The 22,562-nt window shown below is 39.6% G+C and overlaps 1 protein-coding gene across 3 annotated transcripts in view; it reads right to left on the bottom strand.

The window, feature by feature from the left end:
* Window positions 1–22,562, bottom strand: part of TTC17 (tetratricopeptide repeat domain 17) — a 160,761-nt gene extending 138,199 nt beyond the window's left edge. For 2 of the 3 annotated variants that reach the window (XM_081239256.1, XM_081239255.1), the window contains exon 1: window positions 22,399–22,562. In XM_081239256.1, the coding sequence (XP_081095382.1) occupies window positions 22,399–22,557 (159 nt within the window). In that variant the 5' untranslated portion in view covers window positions 22,558–22,562. Of the gene's footprint in view, window positions 1–396; window positions 474–22,398 lie in introns of those variants that run through there. The other variant, XM_081239257.1, reaches the window with a different exon arrangement.

The raw sequence follows: 22,562 nt of genomic DNA, 5'->3' as shown, positions 1-22,562 counted from the left end.
TCACGATAAGAAACTGAACTTTTCTATTGTAACATTAGTTCTACCCTTCATATGCAACTTATTCTTCACATATGACGAATATTTTTATCTGTTATTTTTAAAAAATGGTATTCAAATGAGTACATGAAAGCACTGTTAATGGGGAACTCACTCTATTCCCACCAGCAGTTTGAAACTGATTAATGAAATCTTATATGATGCAATAATCATTAAAAAAGAATTTCCCTTAGGTTAAAAATGGGATGGAATATTTAAACCTTTTATTCAGAGTTTTAGATTATTTAAATATTGAGACAATATTATGGAAACCATAAATAAAAATATTCAAGGCAACTAAGATTTCACCTCTACCTTAAATGACCCCACTTAGTATTTACAGTTTTTCCTATCCAGTACCTGCAATCTCCTTCTTGTGGCAAAATACCTGCTTTGCTCGGCTGGAAGCATCCTTCCCCACATGAGAAGCCTGATCAGTGGATTCCTTCCCCCTTGGTATCCTGGTGATTATTTCTGAGAAGGGACATTAACCAAGTAGTTAGCTTATACTAAAGAGTCCCTAATCCAGAACTTTTGTTTGAGCTATGGCGGAATAGTCATCTTGTATCCCCAGTGGGCCTGAGAATGGGGTTAAAGAAGTAAACAAATGAAGACAGAGAAAAACCTATCCTGGTTATACAGTTTGAGCCCTGGATCAATCTGTGTCTGAAGCACTCAGAATTTGTCCAGAGGGGAGGAGTAGCACCTGGACCCTACGTTCGATGAGCGCCCTCCAAGGAAACCTACACAACCTACTGAACCAACCTTAGCCACTGGGGACAGACATCAAAAACAACGGAAACTACAAACCTGCACCCTGTGAAAAGGATACCCTAAACACAGTAAGATAAGCAAAATGAAAAGACAGAAAAACACACAGCAGGAGAAGGAGCAAGATAAAAACCCACCAGACCTAACAAATGAAGAGGAAATAGGCAATCTACCTGAAAAAGAATTCAGAAATATGATAGTAAAGATGATCCAAAATCTTGGAAATAGAATAGAGAAAATGCAAGAAACATTTAACAAGGACCTAGGAGAACTAAAGAGGAAACAAACAATGATGAACAGCACAATAAATGAAATTAAAAATACTCTAGAAGGGATCAATAGCAGAATAACTGAAGCAGAAGAAAGGATAAGTGACCTGGAAGATAAAATAGTGGAAATAACTACTGCAGAGCAGAATAAAGAAAAAAGAATGAAAAGAACTGAGGACAGTGTCACAGACATCTGGGACAACATTAAACACACCAACATTCAAATTATAGGGGTCCCAGAAGAAGAAGACAAAAAAAAAAGGGACTGAGAAAATATTTGAAGAGATTATAGTTGAAAATTTCCCTAATATGGGAAAGGAAATAGTTAATCAAGTCCAGGAAGCACATAGAGTCCCATACAGGATAAATCCAAGGAGAAACACACCAAGACACATATTAATCAAACTATCAAAAATTAAATACAAAGAAAACATATTAAAAGCAGCAAGGGAAAAACAACAAATAACACACAAGAGAATCCCCATAAGGTTAACAGCTGATCTTTCAGCAGAAACTCTGCAAGCCACAAGGAAGTGGCAGGACATATTTAAAGTGATGAAAATGAAAAACCTACAGCCAAGATTACTCTACCCAGCAAGGATCTCATTCAGATTTGATGGAGAAATTAAAACCTTTACAGACTAACAAAAGCTGAGAGAGTTCAGCACCACCAAACCAGCTTTACAACAAATGCTAAAGGAACTTCTCTGGGCAAGAAACACAAGAGAAGGAAAAGACCTACAATAACAAACCCAAAACAATTAAGAAAATGGGAATAGAAACATACATATCGATAATTACCTTAAATGTAAATGGATTAAATGCTCCCACCAAAAAACACAGACTGGTTGGATGGATACAAAAACAAGACCCGTATATATGCTGTCTACAGGAGACCCACTTCAGACCTAGAGACATATACAGACTGAAAGTGAGGGGATGGAAAAAGATATTCCATGCAAATGGAAATCAAAAGAAAGCTGGAGTAGCAATTCTCATATCAGACAAAATAGACTTTAAAATAAAGACTATTACAAGAGACAAAGAAGAACACTACATAATGTTCAAGGGATCGATCCAAGAAGATATAACAATTGTAAATATTTATGCACCCAACATAGGAGCACCTCAATACATAAGGCAAATACTAACAGCCATAAAGGGGAAATCGACAGTAACGCAATCATAGTAGAAGACTTTAACACCCCACTTTCACCAATGGACAGATCAACCAAAATGAAAATAAATAAGGAAACATGAGCTTTAAATGATACATTAAACAAGATGGACTTAATTCATATTTATAGGACATTTCATCCAAAAGCAACAGAATACACATTTTTCTCAAGTGCTCATGGAACATTCTCCTGGATAGATCATATCTTGGGTCACAAATCTAGCCTTGGTAAATTTAAGAAAACTGAAATCGTATCAAATATCTTTTCCGACCACAACACTATGAGACTAGATATCAATTACAGGAAAAGATCTGTAAAAAATACAAACACATGGAGGGTAAACAATACACTACTTAATAGCGAAGTGATCACTGAAGAAATCAAAGAGGAAATCAAAAAATACCTAGAAACAAATGACAGTGCAGACACGACGACCCAAAACCTATGGGATGCAGCAAAAGCAGTTCTAAGAAGGAAGTTTATAGCAATACAATCCTACCTTAAGAAACAGGAAACATCTCAAATAAACAACCTAACCATACACCTAAAGCAGTTAGAGAAAGAAAAACAAAAACACCCCAAAGTTAGCAGAAGGAAAGAAATCATAAAGATCAGATCAGAAATAAATGAAAAAGAAATGAAGGAAACAATAGCAAAGATGAATAAAACTGAATGCTGGTTCTTTGAGAAGATAAACAAAATTGATGAACCATTAGCCAGACTCATCAAGAAAAAAAGGGAGAAGACTCAAATCAATAGAATTAGAAATGAAAAACAAGTAACAACTGACACTGCAGAAATACAAAAGATCATGAGAGATTACTACAAGCAACTCTGTACCAATAAAATGGACAACCTGGAAGAAATGGACAAATGCTTAGAAATGCACAACCTGCCAAGACTGAATCAGGAAGAAATAGAAAATATGAACAGACCAATCACAAGCACTGAAATTGAAACTGTGATAAAAAATCTTCCAACAAACAAAAGCCCAGGACCAGATGGCTTCACAGGCAAATTCTATCAAACATTTAGAGAAGAGCTAACACCTGTCCTTCTCAAACTCTTCCAAAATATAGCAGAGGAAGGAACACTCCCAAACTCATTCTACAAGGCCAACATCACCCAGATACCAAAACCAGAAAAAGATGTCACAAAGAAAGAAAACTACAGGCCAGTATCACTGGTGAACATAGATGCAAAAATCCTCAACAAAATACTGGCAAACAGAATCCAACAGGACATTAAAAGGATCATACACCATGATCAAGTGGGGTTTATACCAGGAATGCAAGGATTCCTCAATATATGCAAATCAATCAACATGATACACCATATTAACAAACTGAAGGAGAAAAACCATATGATCATCTCAATGAAAAAAAAAAAAAGCTTTCGACAAAATTCAACACCCATTTATGATAAAAACCCTCCAGAAAGTAGGCATAGAGGGAACTTACCTCAGCATAATACAGGCTATATTTGACAAACCCACAGCCAACATCGTCCTCAATGGTGAAAAACTGAAACCATTTCCACTAAGATCAGGAACAAGAGAAGGTTGCCCACTCTCACCACTATTATTCAACATAGTTTTGGAAGTTTTAGCCACAGCAATCAGAGAAGAAAAAGAAATAAAAGGAATCCAAACTGGAAAAGAAGAAGTATAGCTGTCATTGTTTGCAGACACATGATACCATACATAGAGAATCCTAAAGATGCCACCAGAAAACTACTAGAGCTAATCAATGAATTTGGTAAAGTAGCAGAATACAAAATAAATACACAGAAATCTCTGGCATTCTTAAACACTAATGATGAAAAATCTGAAAGTGAAATTAAGCAAACAGTCCCATTTACCACTGCAACAAAAAGAATAAAATATCTAGGAATAAACCTACCTAAGGAGACAAAAGACCTGTATGCAGAAAATTATAAGACACTGATGAAAGAAATTAAAGATGATACAAATAGATGGAGAGATATACCATGTTCTTGGACTGGAAGAATCAACATTGTGAAAATGACTATACTACCCAAAGCAATCTACAGATTCAATGCAATCCCTATTGAACTACCACTGGCATTTTTCACAGAACTAGAACAAAAATTTCACAATTTGTATGGAAACACAAAAGACCCCGAAGAGCCAAAGCAATCTTGAGAACGAAAAATGGAGCTGGAGGAATCAGGATCCCTGACTTCAGACTATACTACAATGCTACAGTAATCAAGACAGTATGGTACTGGCACAAAAACAGAAAGATAGATCAATGGAACAGGATAGAAAGCCCAGAGATAAACCCACGCACATATGGTCACCTTATCTTTGATAAAGGAGGCAGGAATGTACAGTGGAGAAAGGACAGCCTCTTCAATAAGTGGTGCTGAGAAAACTTGACAGGTACATATAAAAGTATGAGATTAGGTCAGTCCCTAACACCATACACAAAAATAAGCTCAAAACGGATTAAAGACCTAAATGTAAGGCCAGAAACTATCAAACTCTTAGAGGAAAACATAGGCAGAACACTCTATGACAAAAATCACAGCAAGATCCTTTTTGACCCACCTCCTAGAGAAATGGAAATAGAAACAAAAATAAACAAATAGGACCTAATGAAACTTAAAAGCTTTTGCACAGCAGAGGAAACCATAAAGAAGATGAAAAGACAGCCCTCAGAATGGGAGAAAATATTTGCAAATGAAGCAAGTGACAAAGGATTAATCTCTAAAATTTACAAGCTGCTCATGCAGCTCAAGAGCAAAAATACAAACAACCCAGTCCAAAAACGGGCAGAAGACCTAAACAGACATTTCTGCAAAGAAGATATACAGATTGACAACAAACACATGAAAGAATGCTCAACATCATTAATCATTAGAGAAATGCGAATCAAAACTACAATGAGATATCATCTCACACCAGTCAGAATGGCCATCATCAAAAAATCTAGAAACAATAAATGCTGGAGAGGGTGTGGAGAAAAGGGAACACTCTTGCACTGCTGGTGGGAATGTAAATGGATATAGCCACTATGGAGAACAGTATGGAGGCTCCTTACAAAACTACAAATAGAACTACCCACTACAAATAGAATCCCACTACTGGGCATATACCCTGAGAAAACCATAATTCAAAAGGAGTAATGTGCCAAAATGTTCACTGCAGCTCTATTTACAATAGCCAGGACATGGAAGCAACCTAAGTGTCCATCAACAGATGAATGGATAAAGAAGATATGGCACATATATACAATGGAGTATTACTCAGCCATAAAAAGAAATGAAATTGAGTTATCTGTAGTGAGGTGGATGGACCTAGAGTCTGTCATACAGAGTGAAGTAAGTCAGAAAGAGAAAAACAAATACCATATGCTAACACATATATATGGAATCTAAGGAAAAAAAAAAGGTTATGAAGAACCTAGGGGTAAGACGGGAATAAAGACACAGACCTACTAGAGCATCGACTTGAGGATATGGGGAGGGGGAAGGGTAAGCTGTGACAAAGTGAGAGAGTGGCATGGACATATATACACTACCAAACATAAAATAGATAGCTAGTGAGAAGTAGCCACATAGCACAGAGAGATCAGCTAGGTGGTTTGTGACCACCTAGAGGGGTGGGATAGGGAGGGTGGGAGACTCAAGAGGGAAGAGATATGGGAACATATGTATATGTATAACTGATTCACTTTGTTATAAAGCAGAAACTAATACACTATTGTAAAGCAATTATACTCCAATAAAGATGTTAAAAAAAATAAAAGAATTTGTCCAAACATTCCAATGAAAAATTTCAAAACTGAAAGTCTTAATGCTATTGCTAAACTTCTGCCTAATTTTTTTGAGGCCCTCTGTCTAGGGTATCTCCTTTTTTAAAATTAATTAATTAATTGAATAATTTATTTTTTGGCTGTGTCGGGTCTTAGTTGTGGCGTGCGGGCTCCAGAGCGCGTGGACTCTGTAGTTGCAGCTCACGGGCTTAGTTGCCCTGTGGCATATGGTATCTTAGTTCCCTGACCAGGGATCGAACCGGCGTCCCTTGCATTGCAAGATGCATTTTTAACCACTGGACCACCAGGGAAGTCCCTGTCTAGGGTATCTCTTATCCTTGTGGCTCCTTTATGAGCCTCTGTGCCTTCACACATGCTAATTCCTCCATTTGGAATGCATTTCTCTTCTTATGCTTTTGAAGAAAGCCAAATGACTTGGCTCAAATGACATTTCTTTTCTGAAACCATCCTTCTCTTGAGCTCCCATAGTATTTTATACATATTTCAGTATTAGCATTTATTACAGTGTTTAATTATTGTATGGCTATCTTTCAAAAAAAAATTGGGGGCTTCCCTGGTGGCGCAGTGGTTGAGAGTCCGCCTGCCGATGCAGGGGACACGGGTTCGTGCCCGGGTCCAGGAAGATCCCACATGCCGCGGAGCGGCTGGGCCTGTGAGCCATGGCCGCTGAGCCTGCGCGTCCGGAGCCTGTGCTCCACAATGGGAGAGGCCACAACAGTGAGAGCCCCACGTACCGAAAAAAAAAAATTTTTTTTTTTGTATTCCTCTTTCTACCCTTAGTACTTATGTGCTTTCAGGTACACGTCAGGTACATAAAACACTGATGATTGTTTGATGAAAGTGTCTGATATCACAGTGTCAGATTCTCTATCTCCCAAGGCATTATGGCTCACTGATGACTATCTGGAAAGGAGGTAAAGAGGCTAAGCCACCAGGAATCAGGAAAAAATAAGTCCTTGATAGGACTATGACCAGCTGTGTGACCTTAAGCAAATCACCTTCCCTGTCAGGGCTTCTGTTTCCTCGTCTATAAACTGAGGGCACCCAACCTAATGACTTCTAAAAATTCCTTATACTTTTCAAATCCTACCTCTATAAAAGATTTAACACTATTATAAAAGTATCACTTTTAACCAGCCTAACCTATGACACTGAAGTAATCTGATATTCAAATGAATGAAGTTATCATTCTTTCAATTTGCCCATATAAACTTGTACTCACTTTAGGCAAGGGACTATTTCCAAAGCTACAGTTAAAAGCTTCTTTTAAACAATCTGTCAAATTAAACCAAGGCTCCAATTAGCAGTGGCTACTTATTTCTGAGAGTTAAGTTGTTCATTGTATCATAGACAAAGTTAGCCCTCTCTGTCCTTTCACTGCTTAATTCTAAGAAAGTTCAACTTAAAAATAATCTTTCTTTTCTGATTTACAAGCTAAATATGTTACTATAAAAACAAACACATTATAGACAATATAAAGAAGAAAGTTAAATTACTTGAAATCTCACTTTCAGATATATCTGCTGTCATATACATATATCATGTCAGGATAACTTCTCTGCATTTATCAATATATACATATATAGCTATGTAGATAAATATTTTTATAAAAATCAGATAATATATCTACTGTATTGTATCCTTCCCCTCTCCATTCTTCTCTAAATTTTATCAGCCTTCTTTCCCAGTAAATACAGATTTACATGATCATATTTAGTAGGTAATATTATATTAAAGTCATTTACCCAGGTTCCTACTAAAATTTATGCTCTCTTTTTAACAATATTGTGATGAATGTCCTTACACTTAATTTTTTTGACAGCTGTCAAATTATTTCCTTCCCAGAACAAGAATTGTTAGGTTAAAGGGACTGCGCTTTTAAATTTATATTTTGTATTTTTTACTAGCTTTTCTCCAGAATCAACTGAAATTCCTAACAACAATCACTGAGTTTCTATACACTCTTAGGGACACAGAAAAGCGTGAATATATTTTAATCTCTTTGTTGATCATATATATTTCTTCTTTTGTGTACTTATTAAAAAATCTCTTTTTAAATCCATCTGACAGTTTATACATCATATTTTATGAACGGTGGTTTCTAGTTGGTGGGACTTCAGATGATTATTCTCTTCTGGTTTGTGTTTTCTGACGTTTTCTGCAGCAAACACGTACACTTAAATTTACAAAGTATTTCTTTTTTTAAAGTGCTATGAACAGGTTATCTTGTTAAAATGAAACTTTACAGAGTGCTATGCAACATGCTTTATTGTATTTAAAAACAAATAAACTGTAATGACACATATAAGCTCATATCTGAGAAACAATCCTGCAGCTTTTCCTTATATACTCAAAGAGAAAAAATTCCTCTCACAGATACGGGTCCAGGCAAACACTCAAAAAGGCCACATCTATTGTATTTTCTTGTTCCTTTCTCACCTCAAATTTTTACCCTTATCTCAAATCTAGTTCATTGCCATTTTCAGATGATTGTCTAAGGAGTCCTCACCTTTGTGACCCCTGTCAGGCTAATACAGTGGCAAGCAAGATGAGTTTTAGAGGGACAGAATGAGAGGGGCAGAAAAGTCTGTTGTCTTGACTTTGCATGCAACTCTCTCTTCAGTATTCAAGTCTAACTATCATGGACTTGCACCTTTTTCCAGGTTTAGAGAAGTGTACGTTCACAAAATACCAGTTCAGCCTCAGCTCTTAAGAGGAACTTAGGTTACTGGCTGTAATAATTGCCAAAACTTTAACATGTAACATAAACAGACCTTTTACTAGAAAAATTTAATTGTATCAGATCAATAAAACACTATTGTTATGAACTGTCAAGATTTGGAAATATTTTTATTAAAGATGACTTTTTCACTCTTAGAGCACTTGTATAGTATTTTAGTGAAAAATTAAAAACCAGTCTCAATTTTATAGAATACCAAGTTACCAAACTAAAGTTAAACTTTAAATAAACAAAAATGTTGAATCCTGACCATCACATGAATTTTTAATGTCCTTATATATTTTCTAAAGTTACCCTCAATTAGATTTTACTTTCTCATTTTCAGTTCTTGGAAGACATAGTTGTAAATACTTAAACTCACATAAAATAATCCAGGTATCTGAAGTATATTATATAGCTATAATCTAGATTTGAACACATACAGTGTTGCAGCCAATTTTATTAGAACATTCATGTCAAATAATCACCATTTCCCCAACTGATTAGCAAATAAGTAACCATTTTCAACATGAATAACTAATGAACAAGTTCTTATAAAAGTGTTATCAGTCTACATTTTATGATTCATGTTGCCAAGAAATATAAAAATAACATAATGAATAAAGCAAACAATTTACAACTTTACAAGGAAAGAAAATGAAACAGGACACCAGAGTCATGAATATTTCTCATTTGTGTACTTATGATATTCTTGTAAACATACACAGAAAAAATGTAGCCGTACAGTTAGAGCGGATTTATATGTAACTCAGAAGTGATTCTCATTCCAGCAGCAAATACTGAACACAGAACAATGGCCTGACAAAGATGTCTATGTTCTAATCACCAGAACATGTGAGTATGTTAGGTTACACGGCAAAAGAGAATTAGGTAGCTGGAGACTGGACCTTTGGGAAGTAAATAGATTTAGATGAGGTCATGAGGTTGGGGCCCTCCTGATGGGATTGGTGTTCCTGTAAGAGAAGATACCAGAGAGCTTGCTTTCTCTTTTTCTCTGCCATGTGAGGACACAGCAAGACGCAGCTGTCTGCAAGCCAAAAAGAGAGTCCTCACTAGAACCCGACCATGCTGGCACTCTGATCTTGTATTTCCAGCCTCCAGAACTGTGAGAAAATAAACATCGGTTCTTTAAATCACGTTTACAGCATTTTGTTACGGCAGCCCAAGCTAAGACAGATTTGTCAATCAAATGTTGGAAAAGGAACACTAAAATCAGTGCCAGGAATTAAAACTTAGTAACTTTATCATTATGCAGATGATGGCAAACTCAACAGCCAGGAAATTACTCTTCTATTTCGTACTGGAAATTGCTGCTCTACAAGAGACAACTGAATAAAGTTCAACTTGATTAGTCATCAAAACACTGGTAGTATCAACTGTGGGGGAAAAGAAATCAGCTTGACTAATCTCTTTTATTGCAGTCCCAACAAGTGTGAAATAAATGTTAATGACAAAGGTTTAATTTTTTCTATGAAGATAAAAAAACTTAACTGAAGGTTCCTTTCTGTTCATATTTCTACTGATGATCACAACACCGTTTAGCTAAGGGCAATGGATGGAATAGAAGTCTTTCACTAGAATTGGATTATGAAAAATTTTTTGCACATCCCAAGCAATGCTGAGCATTTTCAAACACTCCTGATGCAGTCCTTTAGGAGAACAATTTAGCAAATCTAAGAAAATTAAATATATGCATTTTTAGAAACAGGAAATTCCAATTCAAAGAATTCATCTTACAGATACACTCAATATAGGCATAGAAGCATGCAAAGATGAATGTATTAGCACGTTTACTCTCTGCAACAATGTTTGCGATAGCAAAAACAGAGAAACAATCTAAATGTCTGCCACTAGGGAACTGGTTAAATAAACTACAGAACACCCATACAACCCAATACTATGCAATCTTAAGGGAGAAGAGGGTAGCTTTCTTATTTCCGATATGGACAGATATCTGAGTTTTATGAAGTGGATAGAAGATAACGGTGAGACAAAATGTTTCCAGTTGTGCATTTAAAAATAAAGAACTATGGGGGCTTCCCTGGTGGCGCAGTGGTTCAGAGTCCGCCTGCTGATGCAGGGGACACGGGTTCGTGCCCCGGTCCGGGATGATCCCACATGCCGCGGAGCGGCTGGGCCCGTGAGCCATGGCCGCTGAGCCTGCGCGTCCGGAGCCTGTGCTCCGCAACGGGAGAGGCCACAACAGTGAGAGGCCCGCGTACCGCAAAAAAATAAATAAATAAAATAAAGAACTATGTATTTGCAAATGCACAGAAACTTTTGGGAATAATACACAAATAATTCTGGTTGTTTCCAGGAAGAAGGACTGTGGGTAGTTATGAAACGTTCACTTTTCATTTTATAACATACTAAATAGTGTGAAAAAATTTTCAACAATTATCATATATTTTATATTTTAATTCAATTTTTAAATTAAAAATCATTTTTAAAAGAAAAATTTTAATTTTTGATGAGTATTTGTTTTACATATAAAACTACAGAAATATTTTTCTTTATGTTAGTAGCAATGTTTAGCACTGCAGAGAAGAGAACAGGGTTCAGAATCAGATCTGAGCTTGAGTTCACACTCTGCCACTTCCTACTTGCAGGGCTTGGGCAAGGAGTTTAACTACATTCTGCCCAAATTTATTTAACAGAAGATCAATACCCACATCTTACTGAGTCTGTATGATGACCAAATGAGATAATGAACGTGAAAACACTGGATAAAGTGTTCAGTGAATTACAGACATTAAATTGTTTTTATTACAATAAAAGTTACCTGTTGATATCCTAAATTAGAGTCACTTCCATGTATGACTGTATAAAACACAAACTCTACTAAGGCAGGGACTGCATCTCCCTCACAGCTGTATTTCAAGTACCTAACACAGAAAGCATCCAAGTATGTACTGAATGAGTGAGCTAAGCTTGCCCAATGCAGTAATAGGCACACAAAAAGCACTCAGCAAATACTTGCTCTAATAAAAATGTTCCTGACTCCATTTGACCACTTTTTCATGTGTTGATACTATTCTCTTGGGTTCTACTAAAGATTAATTACCATTCTCAACTCCCCACCAAGCAATTAGACTGAAGGTAGAAAGGCCTAACCTTTGGGGGCGGGACCTCTTGCCAGTCACCTGATTTCAATTGAAATAACTAAGTTCCTCAGAGGGAAAATGAAGACTGAAAACGTTAGTTAAAAATACATAAATGAGTTCTTTTAAAAGTTAGACTCATGGGACTTCCCTGGTGGCACAGTGGTTAAGAATCCGCCTGCTAATGCAGGGGACACGGGTTCGAGCCTTGGTCCGGGAAGAACCCACATGCCGCGGAGCAACTAAGCCCGTGCGCCACAACTACTGAGCCTGTGCTACTGAGCCCGTGCTACTGAGCCCATGCTAGAGCTGCAAGCCACAACTACTGAAGCCCGTGCTCCTAGAGCCCGTGCTCCACAACGAGAAGCCACCACAGTGAGAAGCACATGCACCACAATGAAGAGTAGCCCCTGCACGCAGCAACAAAGACCCAACGCAGCCAAAAATAAAATAAATAAATTTATTAAAAAAAAAGTTAGACTATGACTAACTGACTTTACTACTGACTAAATAAATATGGGAAGCATAACAGTGTGAATTCCTAATAGTATGTCTTGAAAGCAAAATATAAAGTGACAACCTAAATTTATACAATATTCAATTAATCTAAATAAGGTCACAATCTCAAATATGAGTTCTTTGAACATACCATAAAAGGTATGCTTTAGAGGTAAAATATCCAAAATAGCCAATAGGAAAGTAGATTATCTTAGGCACCATTTTACAACTCTGGGTTAGAGATACCATGTTCTTAGAAAAGTCTTAGGCTGTCTAGACCTTTTATTGGTAACAGGGAGAATGAATGAATTAGCTTGCCCCCTTTAAAGTAAATGCACCTCCCTCCCGCAGACTATTAAAACAATGGTGGGGGCTTCCCTGGTGGCGCAGTGGTTAAGAATCTGCCTGCCAATGCAGGAGACACAGTTCGAGCCCTGCCGGGAAGATCCCACATGCTGCGGAGCAACTAAGCCCATGCGCCACTACTGAGCCTGCGCTCTAGAGCCTGCAAGCCACAACTACTGAGCTCACGTGCCACAACTACTGAAGCACCTGCACCCTAGAGCCCGTGCTCTGCAATAAGAGAAGCCACTGCAATGAGAAGCCTACGCACCACAATGAAGAGTAGGCCCTGCTCACTGCAACTAGAGAAAGCCCCCGTGCAGCAACGAAGACCCAACGCAGCCAAAAATAAATAAAATAAATTAATTTTAAAAAACAAAAAAACAATGGTGGCCCTTCAGTATGCTGATATGAGATGCAAGAGCTAATACAGGAGTAATTACTGCTTGCACACACAGACATTCATATACTGTCTCACTTATTCAGTATTTACTGAGAGTGCATCCTGTGTCAGGCACTGTTTTAGGCACTAGGGTTACTTCACTGAACAAAACAAAGTTGTTGCCTTCATAGAGCTTATGTTCTTGTAGAAAGACAGGCAATAAAGTATACCTTACAATACAGTGCCAGTAATAAATAATATGAAGAAAAATAGAGTGATGGAAAGAGATGCTGTTTTAGACAGCTTGGTCAGAAAATGGGTGACATGAGAACAGAGGCCTGAAAGAAGAGAAGGGCTGAGCCATGTTGATGTCTGCAAAAAAGTGCTTCAGGCAGATGAAGGAGCAAAAGCAAAGGTCTTGGTGGACCAAAAACAAGTGAGCTTGGTGCTTTAAAAACCACCTGAAGGCCAGTATGGCTGAAACACAGCACACAGGAAGGAAAGCAGTATCAGCGCAGAGAGGTGGCCAGGAGCCAGGTCCCAGATCTTGCAGGGCCTTACAGGCCATGGTGAAAACTAGGTTTTATTATTTAAGTGTGATGGGAAACCACTGAAGGTTTTCTGATACTCTTTGTTTCCCTTCCCCCAAGACCCCTCAAGGAGTGGCATGACCAAAACTTATATTTTTTAAAAGATTGCTTTGGCTAATCTGGGGAGAACAGGCCCTATGGAGCAAACGTAAAAGCAAAGAGACCAGTTAGGGGGCTACTGCATAGGTTCAGGAGAGAGATGAAGATAGTCTGGACCAGGGTTGTAAAAGTACAGGCGGAAAGACATGGTGGGATTCAGAATACATTTTGGAAGTTAAGTTGACAGGTTGTTGAGAGACTGGGTATGAGATGTGATGTGAGAGAAGGAAGAGTCAAGGAAGATACCAAGATTTGGGGCCTGAAAAGCTTGGTAACAGGTGTGGTGGAGTGGGAAATCAAGAGTCAGTTTAGCACATGATGTATTCGTGGTGTCTATTAGGCAGTTGGGTGGAGAGGTTGAGTAGGCAGTTGGATATATGACTCTAGAGTTCAGGGAGAGACTGCAGATTTATGTATTTTATGCCATGAAACTGCATAAGATTGTCTGGTGAGCCACATGTACAGAGGGAAGAAAAGGGGCACACCAATATTTAAGACCCACTAATCAAAAAGGAATTCAGCAGAAGAGAATGAGAGGCAGGGGATTTAGAAGGAGAACCAGGAGTATATGTTCAGGAGGTCACGTAAAAAAATCGTTCAATAAAGTAGGAAGACAAATGCTGGGCTGCTAAGAGGTTAATAAGTAAGATGACTGAGAACTGAGCACCGAATTCAGCAATGTGGAAGGCCCGGGGTATCTTGACAAGAGTCGTGGGGATGCAGGACTGATTGCAATGGGTTTCAAATAGACCTACATGAAGAGAGGAAGGAGAGCCTGTGAGCACAGACAACTCTGCGGAGGTGTCTGGCTATAAAAGAGCCACAGGCTAGAGGAATTCCTTTTGCTCTCGTGCCATCACGGAGCACAGCTGAGATGCAGGCACTGCTCACACCCAGCTCCCTACATTTCGGAGTGCAAAGCTGTTCTAATTTTTGACCTGACCTGCTGGCAAGCCCTCTTATTCCTGACTGTCAGAGTGCCTTCTGTTCCCTTCCACCAGAGCTGCTTCTAAACTGCAACAACTGCTGAAGCCCACAGCTGATCCTAATCCCTCCTCAACAGTGCAGCTGCCGGTTCCCATCTACCTTGCCTCAGCCCTTTCCGATCCTTTTTCTGTTTTTCTTGTTTATCATTTTCCTGTCTCTTCTCCATACATTTTATGTCTGAGCAAGAGCTGACCTTTAAGATATATAATGTCAGCAGCGACAGGATGACTTCCCTGGCAGGCACAACCTGATCACAACAGAGAGGCAAGAGTAATCCCTGAAATTATGGCTGTCACCTGTGTACAGCATGGTTTCTGAAGGCCTCAGGGCGGACTCACTGATGGGTTACTCAGAGATTTAAAGATCTCCTAGAAGGTCTGAGGGTTCCTTTAGGCCAGTCCCTGATGACAGCCACATTGGTGACAATCGTAAGGCTTCATTCAGACGATGGTAAATTCCTAAAAGGTATCAATAGGAATCATTTCTCATACTTCCTTATATGATCCATTCAACAGATATTACTGTAGCCTATGTGATTAAGCAGTGTGAGAGACGTTGGAGTTGCAGAGAAGATGGACACAGCTGCTCCCTTCATAGAGCACAGAGTAGTCTAGTAGGGCATTTACATAAGTAAACAGACACAACATGGTATGGCAAATGCTTTCATAAGGGAATGCAGGATGCTCTGAAGGCACATTGAAAGAACAGCTTATTCAAATCTGTGCATCACAGAAGCTTCCTTGAGAAAGTGATGTTTAAGTTATGAAGAGTATGAGTTAGCCAGATTAAGATGTTTTGGGGGAAGAACATGTACAAAGGCCCAGAAATAAGTGAGAACAGAGCATATTTGGGGACAATGACAAAAGTATGACTAAGTATGTTACGTGTGTATATTCTGAGGTGAGAGTGGGACACTCAAGAATGAGCAGAGACAGACGAGAGAGAAGGAAGGGCCAGATCTCAAGACATGTTAATGAATTTGGACCATATTCTGGGATATGTACCAATCTGTTAAAGGTAGTTTTTCCTGGGGAGTAAGAATACTACCATAGTGTTAGGTATTTATTTTTACAGTGCCACGCATCACTTTTGTAATTCAAATTTTTTAATTAAACAAAAAAACCACAGAAGGTTTTAAAAGATTACTCCGCACTGTGGAAAAAAATGGACTAGAAGTAGGACAGGACTAGAAGCAGGGAGTGCAGTTAAGAAGCTACGGCAATTAATTAGGTGGTTGGAATTAAGAGTAATGGTAGTGGCTACGGAAAGAAGCAAGATATAATTAGAAAGTAAAACTGAAAGCTGTTGGTAAGGAAGAGGGAGAAATTAAAAAGGACAACCAGATTTCTGATGTGGACCAATAGGCAGATGATGCATAGTGGTGTCTTTCATTAAGTTTGGGAAAACAGGGCATGACATAGGTATAGGTGTAAAACTGAGTCTAGATTTGGTCATATTAAGCTTGAAGTACCTAGAGGACATTCACATGGAGTTAAAAGTTACCACAGAAGTCTTGAATTTGTAACTCTGGAGAAAAAAAACTGAGTTGTAGAAAGAAATGTAGATATTCCCAGCATACATATGGTAACTTAAGTTTTGGGAAAGGATGACATTTCCCAGGTGTACAAAGAGAGTAAAAATAGAAGCCTGCAACAAAGGCTGGAGGAAGAGCAAGATCTAAAACTGAATTTCTCATAATGATCTGTGACCCATCCACATCACACTCTCCTGAGGAGTTTGATAAAAATGTGGAAACCTTGGCTCCACCATCAACCTACTGAATCACTCTCAGTGACCTGGGAATCTGAATTTTAATCCCAGATTATTTTTTTGCAAAGTCTGAGAACCACTGATCTAGAAGATAAGCAGAGGTGGAAGAGCCAAAACAAAAAACCAAAAACCCAGAAGGTTAAGAAGCAACTGTGCTCTGCTCACCCCTAAAGAAAAATGAGAATTTTGTGTCACAGTAGCCAGTGGAAAAGAACATACCCTCCAAAGCACTGTGGGTTGGTGAAAAGGAAGACATCAATAGATATCTGTTCAATAAATAATTGCGAAAAGTATTTAAAGTTATAATTTATCTCTGTATATTTCCAAGTTCCTATTACTACTCTACCGTATAAACAAACAATACTTGGGTAATTTATAAGAAGAAAAGTAATAGTGGGAAATATCTTAAAAAATGGATTGAATGAGAATCACTTTTGATATCAACGTCTAGTATAAATTGCAGGTGCCTAGCTACTGAATAACCACTATGACCTCTAGGTCCAAGTAAATCCCTTAAGTGTATAAACATAGAAACATGCTCTATGTCAAAAGATGGGTTCAGTTTTGAAAAGCACCAAAACGAAGCTGTCAGCTTCACAGTACAATATGGTTGTTCTCTCCCAGATTAACCAAATCACTTAACATGAGACCAAAATTAAACCACTCCTTCACTTATAAGCTGTTAAAAATCAATAAATAAAGATTTAGCCAGTTTGTCCAACTAAATATGATAGCTCTTCCCTAGGTCATAGTTGCTGAAATAGTTGCTTATCAAACAGTTCTTTGCCAAGTTTGCTAAGCTTCAGAACATTAGTTTTGTCAGAAATCTCATTTGTTCTGAGCAGTTAAAAGGATCTGTACTCTGAAGACATCTGCTTGACAGGAGGCAAAATGATTAAGTGACCCCCAAATTAATTCACACCTATTTGGGACCCTCCCCCATCCACCCACCCCCAATTTAAAGTTATCACAAAACATTCTGCAAAGGTAAAGCAAACTGGAAAAGAGAAGACATCTACTTCATTTGGTTTTATTTTTCTTTCTGTTCCTTCCTTTGTAGGTGTTATGCAGATAAAAAAGTACTTCAAACTTAGTATAAAGTGCTCGCTTACACATTACTGCAGATAAATACATTTTTACTTATTGTTACCACTAAATGCCATTCATTGGTTGTGGCTTTGGGTGACCTTCTCTCCTATGAGTCATACCATATATTCTTTAAGAATTTTTTCCAAATCTAAAGTGCCTTGGTTCTAAGATTGGAGGAGAGGGAAACAGCAGCAAAGAAAATAAGTAATATAATGTTATGAGAGAGTTGATACTCTATATTTTCAAGTTTTAGACCTAACTAACATTTCAAGAGTTCATCTGTTAGCTGGTAACCTGTAACATGACGCATAAATTTCTCCAAAGAAATGATGTAACAGATAGGCTCTTAGGCTAATTCACAAAAGTTTATTTAACCTTCAGTGCAAGAGAACTGCTAGGCACTTGTGATTAAAATAGAAAACAGGTGTTGCCACAAGAGTAATTAAGCAAAAACAATCTCAAAATGAAACAAACAAAAATTTATCTTGAAGTCAAACAGAAGATCTAGTTACTGTAGATCTTCCTAGCAACTAGATTATAAAAGCTCATACCTCAAGTCCATGGACTCCAAGTTAAGGACTCTTGCTTAAATAAGGTGAGAGGATCTTACTAGTTTTCAGGTACAGAGACATTAGGGGTTCAGAAGTATGCCAAAGCCCAAAGCTGGGAGAACGGCACAGAGCTGGAGAGGAGAAAGAGAGGAGGGGCTTTTCTTAGACGTCCTCTGACTGCAATGGGAAATGAACTTAGTGACTGGAGCATTCTCTTCACATCCCAGCTCCAGTATTCCCTGTACAACACTCCTGGGAGTTCAGTGGCAGCTCAGTAAACACAGAGCCTAAAAACATGGATGGCATGCTTCCTGGATGGAGCAGGAACTGTGGAAAGGAACAACTCCCTGAGTCGCCATGCCAAGTACTGGACATCTGCTACTGCCAGAAGCAGCTCAGCTTGGACTGCGAGGAGGCTGCCTGGAGCAATGTCTGCTTCCCTGCTCTGACTGAAAGGCCCATTTCAACCCCCCAAAGATATACGGCTTCCAATATATATGCATGTTCACAAGTCTGCAGTCTGTAACTTGTGGGTGCCTATCTTTATCATCTGCTAAGGCTTGAAATAGAAAAGCCAAACGAATGTTCTCTTCTTCTGGGAAGGACTGCTTACTGTACTTAAAACTTTAACTATAATGATGGAAAATGTCCCTATCTAAGTCTGTATTTTGGGCAATTCAGATTTTTAATTTATAAGTACTTCCACACACTCACTCTGGAAAACAATGGTCTATTACACCTAATTTGGATAGGTTTAAATATCAAGTGAAGGACGTCCCTGGTGGCGCAGTGGTTAAGAATCTGACTGCCAATGCAGGGTACATGGGTTTGAGCCCTGGTCCAGGAAGATCCCACATACCACGGAGCAACTAGCCTGTGTGCCATAACTACTGAGCCTACACTCTAGAGCCCACGAGCCACAACTACTGACCCCATGCACCACAACTACTGAAGCCCAAGTGCCTGGAGTCCGTGCTCCGTAACGAGAAGCCACCACAATGAGAAGCCCACGCACCGCAACAAAGAGCAGCCCCCGCTCACCACACTAAAGAAAGCCCGCACGCAGCAACGAAGACCCAGCGCAGCCAAAAATAAATTAATTAATTAATTAAAATAAAAGTTAAAAAACCTAAATTAAAATAATTAAATAAATATCGAGTGAAGAGTTTCAAAAGGTATTTTCTAAGACCTGCTATTTCAGTTTGCCCTTAACCCTTTCCCTAATATTAGGCAACTTTAAAAATGAAATCAGGGGGATTTCCCTGGTGGCGCAGTGGTTACGAATCTGCCTGCCATTGTAGGGGACACGGGTTTGAGCCCTGGTCTGGGAAGATCCCACATGCCACGGAGCAACCAAGCCCGTGCACCACAACTACTGAAGCCCGCGTGCCTAGAGCCCGTGCTCTGCAACAAGAGAAGCCACTGCAATGAGAAGCCCTTACACCCCAATGAAGAGTAGCCCCTGCTCAACACAACTAGAGAAAGCCCGTGCAGCAACGAAGACCCAATGCAGCCAAAAATAAATAAATAAATAAACGTATAAAATTAAAAAAAAATTTTTTAATGAAATCAGGGAGCTCCCTGGTAGCCTAGTGGTTACGATTCCAGGCTTTCACTGCCGTGCCCCAGGTTCAATCCCTGGTCAGGGAACTGAGATCCTGCAAGCCGTGTGGCACAGCCAAAGAAATTGAAATACTTCTGTTCTCAGGTGTTATAACTAAAAACAAGTAGCAAGGGATTTGGTACGTGTGGTAAGACACAGTACATATACTAAATTTTACTTTATTTTTTTTGATGTGGACCATTTTTAAAGTCTTTATTGAATTTGTTACAATATTGCTTCTGTTTTATGTTTTGGTTTTTTGGCGGTGAGGCATGTGGGATCTTAGCTCCCTGACCAGGGAACGAACCTGCTCCCCCTGCATTGGACAGCGAAGGTCTAACCACTGGACCGCCAGGGAAGTTCCTATACTAAATTTTAATTAGTTATGTTTCTGAAAGTATGAATAGATCTGCAGTACACCCAAATCCACATACTAAAGAGACCTTTCAATTCTTTAATAAGTATATCCAAATGTGATAATTAAGCACAATGTAAATTGAGGTTTGGATTCTGCCTGCAGTCAAATTACTGCCAGGAAGGGCTGCATGGGTAATGTATGCAGAGCTATCAGAGTGGAACTCAGAAGCTGACTGTGAGTAGGCTGACTCTTACTTTATTTACATGCGCTTTTCCCCTCGGATTAAATCCAACTTCCCTTCCTTAGCCTCTTGTTACACTGTAGTCACCAACTTTATTTCTTCTGGTATAAAATTTTGTAGTTGCCTGGACTTAACACTGCAAATGTTATGTAGCAAAGTAATGGAAAATTCACCAAAGAGGATCACTAAAAAGGCATGTAGTAAAGAAATCTTGCTTTCCTAACTGTAAGCCTAACTACCTACTGTAGGAGTGACTTGGAAGAGATCCAGAAGATTCTATAGATTTCTCCCTTTCTCAAGCAAGTTTTTAGTAACCCCTACCTTTCCCCCACCAAAACATATGTACCCAATGTGCAAAAAGAAGGAATGTGTTAAAAAACAAAAACCAAATCAGATTCTACTTTCCCTTTGCAATGTTCAGCATATAAATACATTTCTACCAGCTTTCTACCACTTTTCAGGTGGGCTACTTTCTCAACTAAGTAGCTGGACATCAAAATGAGAAGAAGTCAATGTCAGGGAATATAAATAGCTGTGGCCCAAAACAATACTGCAAAAGAGCCAATAGGAGAAGGGCTCCCCAAAATGCAGCAGGACTTAACGCCACATCTCCCTTCATAAGGGCCTCAGGGAAAACCATCATCAGGAGAGAGAAGAAGGACAGAAGCAACCAGGATTCACACAAGATTTCCAATCTTTTGTTAGAGGTGAATTTGTAAGTGTTGTCTAGGGTTTCTGAAACACACATGCATATTTTAAATCTCAGCTGGTATGGCCATGAAAAGGAAATTTTTTTCTAATGTAACTTAGGTATAGAGAAATGCCACCCCACAGAGTCAGTCTTTTCTCAGATACACACTGAAAACCACTCACCAAAACCAACGCTGACTTTTAAATTGCTTTCCTCATTCATTACATTTAAGACAAAATTTGCCATCACGTGGTGAATCTAAATGTGAACCTCACTTCACACAAAGGTAAGCCTAGCATTGTGTTCCTATCACCATTCATTACATACAACCCAGTACTTTCACAGGACAATGGTTAATACATTTCAGATCGGTGGGCTAAATTAAATTGCATGGGGCACACAGATCACTTTCTAAATGTTTGCTGGACTTTATAGGATTGTTCTCAGGTGTTGGAAGTCATTAAGTTTATCAAGTTTCTGTAGCAGAACACACACGCATTCTTTAGGCATCAGCAGCATTCACAAAATACAGGCCATCAGAAAGTTATGTAAGAAAACCAGCCTCTCCTCTGAGGAATTAATTCAACCTGACAAGAATCCGGGAAATCGCATATCCTCCCTGAGGGGCTGGGTCACAGGAACTAGGTAAAGAAACAAGGCAAAGAACACTGGGATACTAGGGCGGTTGACTGCTGAAAAGATGCAGGCAACGCCACCAGAGGCATCCTCAAGCATTCCTTCGCAAAGAGAGTGTGCGTGTTGTGTCTAATGAGCCCCTGCTGACCTGGGTAACGGTACCAGCTGAAACCACCACAGCTTGACAAGAACGCCAGCATGTGGGACAGGACACTGGGGGAAGTAGCATTAGATGACACACTGCCTAGGGGTGCCGAAGCTGTCACCTCCCTAGGACTCGCGCACACCCGGGCGCTGCCACCTGCTTTCTACTTCCTCGGGGAGGGCTGGTGACGCGTGGGCCAGAGAGGCACCAGAGGAGGGATAATGAATCCGGGTTTTAAAGCTAGGGAGCCAGATAATGTCCCCAGGACCCGAACTCCCGGGGAGAGTCGCCCGGCCCCTGGGGTGGAAGCCTGAGAACTTGCAGGCAGCCGAGGCCAGGTCCAGGACACAAGTGGGAAAGGGACCGGTCCGAGGGCGGAGGTCGCCCACACCGCGACACCGGGACCGTGGGACTACAGGCTGGGGGCGGGGCCGCGCGGAGCCAAACAGCCAGGGGCCGGGCCGGGGAATCCCCCCCTGGCGAGGGCGGGCGCGGGGGGAGAGGGACACCCTGGCCGCTACCTGCTGCTGGATCTTCCCGTCCTCAGTGACGACCCAGTGCGTAGTGGCGAAGGCCCCTCGAGCTGCCACACTCAGCAAGGCGGAAAGGCTGAGGAACCAGCCTGGACTGGAGCACGGCGGCAGCTCGCACCGGCCGCGGACCCCTACTGCCGCCGCCATCTTGC

Source organism: Mesoplodon bidens (assembly GCF_964165515.1).
Source record: "Mesoplodon bidens genome assembly, chromosome: 7".
Taxonomy (NCBI): domain Eukaryota; kingdom Metazoa; phylum Chordata; class Mammalia; order Artiodactyla; family Ziphiidae; genus Mesoplodon; species Mesoplodon bidens.
Note: the sequence above shows the minus strand (reverse complement) of the source record. Positions and strands in the feature narration are given on the sequence as shown.